The following is an 11153-nucleotide window of genomic DNA, read 5'->3' as shown; positions in this document are numbered from 1 at the left end:
CAGACTCCAATCTGCAATCCTCCAGTTTCAGCCTTTTAAGTACTGCAATTACAGATGTGTCCCACTACAAGTTTTGAGCCAGGTGACCCACCAGCACACAGCTGGTTGTGCTAGAGTTGACACCTGACCCAAGGGCAGCCAATCCCTAGGCTGGCCATGGGCTGGGAACTTGAGCTATGACATGTGAAGAGAATTCCCCAATGGAACTGAATAAAAATAAGGATGCCATGAGTTCAAAATAGGGTTGTGCTAAACCAGAGTATGCAGCCAAGTTCTGAGAGGGGAAGGTAAGTGAGAAAGCCAGCTGTTAGAATACAAGAGGAGGAGATACTGGGCCTGTTTCCAGTTCCAGGCCAACTCTGCGTGTCTTGGAAACATGCCCCTCCCTATCTTCAGGGCTTCACAACAAACTGATATATGAACTGATAATCCCCAATGATTTAAATATTAGGGCTCCCTCCCCTAAGGAGTCTCCATGAACAGAAAATGCTGAGCAGGGCAAATGTTGAGGGTGGGTGGAGCAGAGAGACTGGGCTGAGGTCATTTTCGGGCCACATCTGGCAAGCTGCCAGTCATAGGGCCTCCTGGTGGCTCCTAGGGACGCCTATATACAACACACATAGCCAGGTGGTGACGCTGGCATGCAGCGGCCTCTGTACACTGGAGGCTATTTCACAGCTGGTGGGACTAAGGGAAAAGGTGTTTTCCAGGACCGAAGGGAAGCCAGGCAGCAAAGCTGGCTGAGCAGTTAGTCCAAGCCCTTTCTCTGTAAACGGAGCTGACGTGCCCCTTCCCCTCCTGGGCATGCCTGTCTAGCTGGAGGAGGCCTGGAACAGGGGTTGAGGCCTCTCAGGTCTCCATGACACCCTGCCCCAGGTCTACTATCTGACTGGAAGCATCCCATGAGAGGGCTCCTTTCTGCCTTGGCGCTCTAGAACAAACAAAAGCCAGGGGTCATGGCCACCTCCATGGAATGCCCATCAGGGACTCACCCACCCCCGCCTGCTCCTGGGTAGAGAGTCCAGGAGGTGAGGTGAGGTGAGGTGGGCCATCCCGGTGCCAGCGGGAGCTGGGTGTCCCGACATCGCCCCCAGCTGCCTTGCGGGATGGGACCTGGGACTTCAGCTGCGCTTCTCAGGGAGCCTCTAAACCTTGCTCCAGGAGGGGGACAGAAGCCCTAAGCCATGTGTAGCCACCATATTCCAAGAGCCACATGTCTGTGGCCCACGCAGGCATCAAGGCAAACAAAGTCAGTATTCAAGGTGTGAGCTTTTAAAAACAAAATTTCAAATTACCAAGTCCCAAATAAGGAAAAGGAACGAAGTAAAAGGAGGAGGAAGGGAGACCAGAATGTGAACCTGTCTGAGCCTGGGAGGGAAGAGCAGAAAGGCCCCGGGTCTCGGTGGGAGGGTGCTCAGGGCGGCCTGAGGCTGCGGGGTGGCAGGGCGGACCTGCAGGCCAGAACGCAGCACCTCAGGGACGCCCTGGCCGGGTCCTCTGCACCCTCCTGCCATTTCTATGGTGAAATGTCGGGGCCTGGCCGTCGGGGTCCTCCCGGGAGCCCCCAAAGCCGGGTCGGGATGGGGCTGACGGGCTCTTGGGCTTTGGCTGGCCGGGTCCAGGAAGGACCCAAGGTCCAGGAGGATTCCCAAGCCGGCCAGGAGGCGGGGCGTGCAGGCAGAGCCCGAGCTGGCGGGGTCTGCGCAATCCCACCCAGCGGGGCCCGGAGGTCAGGCGCCTTCGCGGCCAGGCCGGGGTCAGTGCCCGCGTCTGTAAAGTAGAGACACGCGTGGGTGCGTCTGCCAGGCCCTGCCTGAGCTCCAGCCACCTCTGCGGTGGAGCCCGAAGGGCGCGGCAGCCGGGCGGGCAGGGGCGCGGGCTGCGGGCTGGGAGGCCCGTGCCTGAGGCGGCCCTGCAGCCCCGCCGTGCGGCCGAGGGGCGCGGGATCCCGCAGCCTCCCAGACGGCCGCGACGACCCTGAACGGAGTGGCGACTCGCTTGACCGTTCACCACGTCCCGAATCCGTGCGTACTACTATGCAGTCCTTTTATTTAAACTCTTACTAATCTTTGATGCCTGTGCTACTGTTCCTCCCATCGCACAGACGAGAAAACAGGTTTAGAGGTCTACAACTTGTCCAAGTGCACCCTCCCCGGAGAGAGCTCCGCCTCGCGCCGCCCCGCCCCCTCCCCAACACTTTACAACCAGACACCTGGAAATGTGGCGCGAACCGTCCAGTTAGCGATAGCCCTGAAACATCGGGGCTTCCCGGGTCCTGTTCGCTGGGCCGTGGCTAGCTCCTGCAGCCTTACTTCGGCAAGTGGCCTCCTGGGCTCCCTTTTGAGGGAGAATGGGTGTCCGTGGTCATAAAGGTCAGAAGCCAGCCAGGCATGATGTTGTCGCTTATAATCCCAGCACTTGGGACGCGGAGACAGGAGAAATGCAGGTTCCAGGCCAGCTTCAGCAGCCTATCAAGACCCTCAGCAACTTTAGCAAGACCTTGTTTCAAAATAAAAAGGCCTGAAGGTCTGGAGGTGTAGCTCAGAGGAAGAATGCCCCTGGGTTCAATCCCTCGTACCAAAAAAAAAAAAAAAAAGTCAGAAGCCAAAAACAGAGCTTTTTTTTTCAGATACTCAGGAACCTTGGCAGAAAAAAAGGTGCCAAGGTTCCCGGGTATCTGAAAAAAAGGTTCTCTGACGCCTGAGAATTGGACACTGGAAAGCTTAATGGGTATAGGAGCTCCCAAGAAGGGTGGAGGGAGTACTGAGTTACAGGCTGCTGGATCCAGGCCCGCTCTGCTTCCAGTCGGTCTGTGACCTTGAGCAGATACTTTCTCTTCTCTAGGTCTGTTTCCCTGTGTAAAATGGGAGGACTCAGATGGTCTGGCCATCCCATCCCCCTCGGCAGGTGTAGCCAGCAGGGGGAGAAAGGCCCCAGGGGCTGCATTGTGATGACCTCGTCCACTCTGTGAGGTCACCCTCTCTCCCACCCCCACTCCTCTCTGGTCAACTGCTCTGCAAACAACCATCAATCTGAATCCCAAAGGCCTGAGAAAGTCTGTTCTCCAGTACCCGCTGCTGGCCTGCCTCAGCCAGCAAGAAGCACCATGAAATTGGAATTCACTGAGAAAAACTACAACAGCTTTGTGCTGCAGAACCTGAACAAACAGAGGAAACGCAAAGAGTACTGGGACATGGCCCTGACCGTGGACCACCACGTCTTCTTTGCACACCGCAACGTGCTGGCCGCCGTCTCTCCGCTGGTGAAGAACCTCATCTCCAGCAACGACATGAAGACCACCGACGAGCTCTTCATCACCATCGACCCCAACTACCTGAGCCCGCCCACGGTGGACCAGCTCCTGGACTACTTCTACAGCGGCAAGGTGGTGATCTCAGAGCAGAACGTGGAAGAGCTGCTTCGCGGCGCCCAGTACTTCAACACGCCACGCCTCCGAATTCACTGCAATGACTTCCTGATTAAGTCCATCCGCCGGGCCAACTGCTTGCGCTACCTCTTCTTGGCTGAGCTGTTTGAGCTCAAGGAGGTATCAGATCTGGCCTACTCTGGCATCCGCGACAACTTCCACTACTGGGCCAGCCCCGAGGGCTCCTTGCACTTCATGCGCTGCCCGCCTGTCATCTTCGGCCGCCTGCTCCGCGATGAAAACCTTCACGTGCTCAACGAGGACCAGGCCCTCAGTGCGCTGGTCAACTGGGTGTACTTCCGGAAGGAGGAGAGGGAGAAGTACTTCAAGAAGTTCTTCAATTACATCAACCTCAATGCCGTCTCCAACAAGACCCTGATGTTTGCCAGCAACAAGCTGATGGGCATGGAGAACAGCTCGGCCCATGTGACCCTGATTGAGAGCGTCCTGATGGACCGGAAGCAGGAGCGGCCGTGCAGCCTGCTGACCTACCAGAGGAAAGGAGCCCTGCTTGATTCCGTGGTCATCCTTGGCGGCCAGAAAGCCCATGGCAAGTTCAACGACGGCGTGTTTGCCTATATCATCCAGGAGAACCTGTGGTTGAAGCTCTCGGAGATGCCCTACCGGGCAGCGGCACTGAGCGCCACTTCTGCTGGCCGCTACATCTACATCTCTGGTGGCACCACTGAGCAGATTTCAGGCCTGAAGACAGCCTGGCGGTATGACATGGACGACAACTCCTGGACCAAGTTGCCTGACCTGCCCATTGGGCTCGTCTTCCACACCATGGTGACCTGTGGCGGGACAGTGTACTCGGTGGGTGGGAGCATCGCCCCGCGGCGGTATGTCTCCAACATCTACCGCTATGATGAGCGCAAGGAGTCCTGGTGCCTGGCAGGGAAGATGAGCATCCCCATGGACGGCACTGCTGTGATTGCCAAGGGCGACCGGAACCTGTACATCGTCACTGGGCGGTGCCTGGTCAAGGGCTACATCTCCCGGGTCGGAGTAGTGGACTGCTTTGACACCCATACCGGGGACGTGGTCCAGTGCATCACCTTCCCCATTGAGTTCAACCACCGGCCCCTGCTCTCTTTCCATCAGGACAACATCCTCTGCGTGCACAGCCACCGGCAGAGTGTGGAAATCAATCTGCAGAAGATAAAGGCTAACAAGTCGACGACCTCAGTGCCTCTCCTGCCCAACAACTGTCCCTTGGATGTGTCCCATGCCATATGCTCCATTGGAGACAGCAAGGTGTTTGTATGTGGGGGTGTCACCACAGTCAGCGATGTCCAGACAAAGGACTACACCATCAATCCAAACGCCTACTTGCTGGACCAAAAGTTAGGCGAGTGGAGAGTCCTGGCTCCCCCGCCAGAGGCATTAGACTGTCCCGCCTGCTGTCTAGCCAAGCTTCCTTGCAAGATTCTTCAAAGGATTTAAACAACTTTTTCATTGGGAGAATAAGTAAATGCATTATTATTCACAGTTTAATGGGAGAGAGAAAGAGAGGAAAATGGCCTTTGGTTCCTTCTTAGCATTCCAGTCTATGCTTGGCCCCTGACGGTGGAGCTCCCAGGCCGGGGCTGCCCCCAGTGGGTGGAAATTCAGGGTCAATGTGTCCCTGGAGGGATCCCACAGAGGCTGGAATGGAGTCTCTGGCGGGTGGGACTGAGCTTCTGGGCACTGGCTCCCAGTGGGTGGAAGATCAGGGTTACTCTGTCGCTGGAGGATCCAGAGGCCAGATTGAGGTCCCTCCCAGACACTGACGTCTGGAAGCCCCTCTTGTACCCCTGTAGTCGTACCTGCTAGGTGGACAGGTCAACCTTTGCTCAGACTTGCGAAGCCTCAGCCTCCTCCAGTGCTCCCTTCCCTCAGCCTCCCAGAAAGGCTGGGAGGACTCATCCCAGGTCTGGGGGAGGAGCCTCACAGGCCAGGGAGGGACCAGAAGGTATGGGGTGAGGCTCAGGACAGGAAAACAGAGGCAGTAAGTGACTTGACTATTGCATTTGTTTTGGTTTTGGTCCTGGGGATTAATCCAGGGACATTCTATCTTGGAGCCACAACCCCAGCCCTCTTTTTTATTTTTAATTTGAAATGGCCTCACTAGGTTGATGAGAGTCTCACTAATTGCTGAGGCTGTCCTCCAATCTGCAATCCTCCTGTCTCCAGATGTGGGCCACCGCACCCGCTGACTATTGTATTTGCTATGGTAGTTTGTGTCTCCTTTGTAGGGAAGTTGAGGACTATTGACAATTCTAGTAAGCAAGGTTCGCTGAGGACTGTCTCTAGGAATATGAGTCTGAAAAACTGGGTGTGGAAGAGGCCAGTAAAGGAAGAAGAAAGAAACATCTGTGGTAGAGAGAAGCTTGGGGATGAGGCAAAATGGTGGATAAAAGAAGCAGGATCCTATAATGGGAACAGAGACTTGGGGTTAAGTGATGTGGTTTGAATCCCAGGTCCATCCCCTCCTGGGTGATTCTGGGCAAGTTATTTGACGTCTCTGTGCCCTAATTTCCTATTCTGTAAAAGAGAGACAATGAGTGCCTTCATATGGTACAGACGTGAAGTCGAAATGAGTTGATGGGTCCAAAATGCCCAAGACAGAGCAGAGCCAGGCATGGCAGCACACACCTGTGTTCTTGGTACATGGGGGCTGAGACAGGAGGATCCCAGGTCCAAAGACAGCCTTAGCAATTTAGCAAGACCCTCAGCAACTTAGCAAGGCCCTATTTCAAAATAAATAATAGGGCTTGAGGTGTAGCTCAGAGGGAGAATGCTACTGGGCTCAATCCCACTATAGCCAACATAGTCCTTAGCATAGATTAAAGTATATAGATTAAAGTATATAGAGGTACCTTTTTTGTGGTACTGGGGATTGAATCCAAGGGTGTTCTACCTTTGAAACTACCCACTAAGTTGCTGAGGACCTCACTGAATTGCTAAGGCTGGCCTTACACTTGTGATCCTCCGGTCTCAGCCTCCCACATACTGGGATTACAGTTGTGTGTCATCACACCTGGCTAGAAATACGTGTGTGTGTGTGTGTGTGTGTGTGTGTGTGTGTGTGTATGTGTGTGTGTGGTGTACTGGGGATTAAACCCAGAGGAATTCTACCTCTGAGCAATACCCCCAGCCCTATTTTATTTTTATTTTGAAACAGGGTCTCGCTGGGTTGATGAGAGTCTCACTACTTTAACTTTATTAACAAGTGTGAACCACCACAGTAGAAGTACTTTTTTTAAAAGATAAAAAAAAGGTGATGAGGCAAGGGTCCAGTTTTTGGTGCCCTTTTATTAAGTCTTCATAAAATGCTCTTTCAGACTCCTTATTCCAAAGCCTTCATGAGTTTTCCTCAATTTTCATTTATTTATTTATTTTTGCAGTAATAGGGATGGAACCCAGGGGCATTCTACCTCCAAGCTATACCCCCAGCCCTATTTTATTCTTTATTTTGAAATAGGGTCTCACTAAGTTGTGGAGGGCCTCACTAAGTAGCTGAGCCTTTCTGCAAACCTGCGATCCTTCCGTCTCAGCCTCCCAAATACAGGGATTACAAGAGTTCGCCATCGCACCCAGCTCCTCAATTTTAATTACCTCTGTTTCTCTTCCATTCATTTGTATACTTGAATATAATCCTCAATAACATAGAAGAAATTGACCGAGTCTCTATAATTACACTATAATTCACACTCATGTATGCATTTACTCACTCTTTCACATGCGTATTTGCACACCGTTCACCGAGGCACCCCGTGCCAGGTCCTGTCCAGGTGCTGGGACCACAGGCCTGGCAAAGACAACCCATGTGCCAGGAAGAAGCTACACCAGAGCCAGGCAGCAGGAAGCTGACATGAGCCACGTGACATGGGCCACATGTGGTATTCAAGTTTTACTAGTGGCCACATTAAAAAGGTAAAATGAAGTTGGTGAAACTAATTGTAATACATATTTTATTGAATCCAGTATACTAAAATACTACAATTTAAATGTAGTCAATGTAAAAATTTAATGAGATATTCCACGTCCTTTTTTCCCCCATAATAAATCTTTGGAATCCAGTGTGCATTTTACCTTATAGCGCAGTTCAGTTCAAGGAAACCTCCTGTGTACATCATGAGATGTGTGGGCACCTTAACAGACCATGCAGGACACTTTGTTTTTTGTTTTTTGTTTTTCGGGTCTTGGGGGGAACACAGGGGCATTTGACCTCTGAGCTACACCCCCTGCCCTATTTTTTATTCTTTATTTTGAAACCGGGTCTCACTGAGTTGCAGAGGGCCTCACTAAGTAGCTGAGGCTGTCCGCGAACCGCGCTCCTCCAGGTCTCAGCCTCCCGAATGCTGGGATTATAAGCGTGCGCCACCACACCCGGCTCATGCAGGACACTTTGGACAGTCTCAGATCTGCTCACTTTCCTTCTTCTGTCCGCTCCATCCTGCTCAACTTGCTGACCCCTCTCCTGGGTGGCTTCTCTCCAGATCCCACCCCTCTGTGCAGGCTTGCTCTGCTCCCCTCCCTTGGTACTTCCCCACATGCTGCATTTCTCCAACCCTGGACGGCCACCCCTCTGCTCATCTCGGCGCTTCTGCTCTGTGCAGGAACGGGGCCTTACACATCCACGGGCTGAGCTCAGCTGCCCTCCCAGATCCAGTGAACTACGAGGTCTCCTCTAGCTGATTCCCTATCCCGCTTCTCACAGGCGAGGCCCCAGCCCGCTCTGGTGTCCAAGGCCTCTACTCTTCCCATTTCCAGCCACTTACGCCCTGCTCTGCCACTAGCTCTCCAGGGAAGTAGAAGTTACGTGACCTGAACGCTGTAAACAATCTCTGGTCCACCAGGGCCTCGCCGGGGAAGATGTGCTCCCATGACGCAAGGCTGGTGTCCCGCCCGTCTCTCAGTTCTGCCACCTCTCAGCTTCTCAGCTCCTCTGCCCCCTCTCTAGTTTCCCCTTTTCCTTCCATTAACATTCTCAGGTTTCTCCCACTCAGAAAAGCAAGCGCTCCTCAGCTCTGAGGTCTGCCTCTTGCTATCTGCCCATCTGTTCCCCGTTCTGTGGGCTCGGCTCTGTATCTCACTTCCAAATCAGGCTGGAGCCCACGCAGTCTGGCTTCTGTTCCCACCACGCCACTAAACTGCTGACAACATTCCCCTCTTTGTCCTTTCACAGTCACGTTTCTTTGAAGAACTGGGCAACCTTGCCAACTCCCACCTGTGTCCGATCTCTAGAGGGCTGGATGTCTAGAGGGCTGGATCTCTAGAGCGCTGGATCTCTAGAGGGCTTGATCTCTAGAGGGCTTGTTCTCAGTGGGTGCTCTTTGGCATGGGGGGTGATAATTTGGTGCACTGACCGGTGTGGCACCTCCCCTTTCCTTCCTCAGCCCTTCCCACACTACAGTGAGACCACAAGGCTGAAGCAGTCGTGCCTTATCGCTGTCAAGGGCCAGCATGGATGAAAGTAAGAATCAGGAACATTCGTGGCTTGTGCTGCAGAGGAAGCCTTGGCAATTCTTTGCAGAGATGTTGGTCCTAATAGGGCCTCTGAATGACAGCCAGGTCTTCAACCCAGGGAAATTCAGACGTGAATATTTGAAGGGAGTCAGCTCTGAGATCCAGTTTTTAAAAAACGGGCCTCCTGGAAAACATACCTGCAAGGGAAGTTCCATTCTATTTCTCTTACAGACTCCTCTTTCAAAATTACCTTTCCATACTTTATATACACATATACTCGAGTGGGGAGGGCTGGGGGAAAGCTTTACCCCTTCCAGATACTCCTAGGACACACTACCTCAGCAAGCCATGAGGGTGAAATGTGTCTGTTTCTGTACTTACCTATACAGTGTTTCTGTTCAGGTGAGAACTCTAGTGTTAACAACTAGAGTATTTTCATCCAAATTGGGTTGGGTTTATCAGAAATGCAGTAGTACCATGGAATGATCACTCACACAAACACATACACATGTATGTATGTATGTATATTCTTTTTAACAGTACTGGGGATTGAACCCCAGGGCATTCTACCTTTGAGCTATACTCCAAGCCGTATTTTATTTTATTTTTAAATTTTGAAACAAGGTCTCACTAGGTTGATGAGAGTCTCACTACTTGCTGAGGCTGTCATCAAACCTGTGATCCAGCTGTCTCAGCCCTCCAATCCTGGGATTACAGGTGTGTGCCATGCTTGGCTATGATGACATATTTTGAAAAGTTTTATGGGGAAATAATTCACTTACAATTCACTAATTTTTGTGTGTGTGTGGTACTGGGGATGGAAACCAGGGGCATACTACCTCCAAGCTATACCCTCAGTCCCAATTTTTATTCTTTATTTTGAAACAGGGTCTCACTAAGTTGTGGTTGGCTTCACAGGTAGCTGAGGCTGCCATGGACTTGCAATCCTCCTGTCTCAGCCTCCCAAGTACTAGGGTTACAATCGTGCACCACCATGCCTGGCTACAATTAACTAATTTAAGTATGACACTCGATGGCCTTTAATAGATTTATTCACATAGCTATGCAATCATATCCCAATTTTAGAACACTGTCATGACCCCCTTCTCCAAATCCTGCACCTGTGAGCTATCACCCTCTAACCTCCCCATCTTCTCAATCCTATGCAACCATTAATCTATTTCCTGTTACCATGGACTAGCCTATTTGGGACATTTCATATAAACAGAACCACACATTTTGCCTGGCTTCTTTCAGTTAGCATGTTCTTAAGGTTCAGCCATTACAGGACATGTCAGATTTTGTCTCTCCATTCAATAGCTGATAGACATTTGGGTTATTTCCGTTTGGGGGCTCTTATCCATACTGCTGCTATACATCTAATGTATGAGTTTTTGTGTAGATATATGTTTTTGTTTTTCTTGGATATATACCTGAGAGTGGAATTGCTGGATCATTACCACACAGTAATATTTAATCACTATGTTTAATGATTTGAAGAACCGCTAGACTTATTTTGCAAAGCAACTGCATTATCTTAAATTCCTGCCAGCAATGTAGGAGGGCTCCAGTCTCTCTGCATCCACGCCAACATCCATTATCTGTCCTTCTGAATATAGCTGTCGTAGGGGTGTGAAGTGGCATCTCATTATGGTTCTGACCTGCATCTCCCTGACAGCTAATGATGATGAGCAGCTTTCGCTTGGCTTATTTGATGACACTGTCTAATAACCTTGCCTCGCCCACACTCAGTGTTAGCAGAGAAAGCCCTGCTCCTGTGGGATTCTGGAAGGATAAAACGACGACAGCAGCCAGGCGTCGTGGTACACGCTTGTAATCTCAGTACCTGGGAGGATGAGACGGGAAGATGGCAGGTTTGTGGCGAACTTCAGCTACTTAGTGGGGCCCTCTGCAACTTAGCGAGAACTTGTTTCAAAATAAAGAATAAGAAGTAAGGCTGGGGGTGTAGCTCAGAGGTAAAACACCCCCGGGTTTCATCCCCAGTACTAAAAAAAAAAAAAAAGACAAAGAAAAAAACCAAACAAACAAACAAACAAAAAACACGACATTATGCCTCTAAATCAGCAAAGGCCATGCTGCACCATTTTGGACCACAGTCTCATGACAAGTCTTCATGCCTTCCCTACCTGTCCATCTTGGAATAGTCCAGATTTGTTAAAGGGTATGTTAGAAAATTATCTGCTACCATGAGTATCCTCTGTGGTTTTGCCATTCTCCTTCATGAGAAAGAGCTCCCATTCTTTCATATCTA

The 11153-nt window shown here is 51.2% G+C and overlaps 1 protein-coding gene across 1 annotated transcript; it reads left to right on the top strand.

Moving 5' to 3' along the window:
• Nucleotides 1-3106: 3106 nt before the first annotated feature.
• CCIN (calicin) lies at nt 3107-4873 on the top strand (the record flags this gene model as incomplete). Its single annotated transcript, XM_080708349.1, has 1 exon — nt 3107-4873. The coding sequence occupies one exon, from the start codon at nt 3107-3109 to the stop codon at nt 4871-4873; it is 1767 nt and encodes a 588-aa protein (XP_080564475.1).
• Between the last annotated feature and the right edge of the window lie 6280 nt (nt 4874-11153).

This window comes from Muscardinus avellanarius (genome assembly GCF_963383645.1).
Source record: "Muscardinus avellanarius genome assembly, chromosome: 13".
Lineage (NCBI taxonomy): Eukaryota > Metazoa > Chordata > Mammalia > Rodentia > Gliridae > Muscardinus > Muscardinus avellanarius.
The sequence above is the reverse complement of the archived record's forward strand: the minus strand, read 5'-3'. Positions and strand labels throughout refer to the sequence as shown.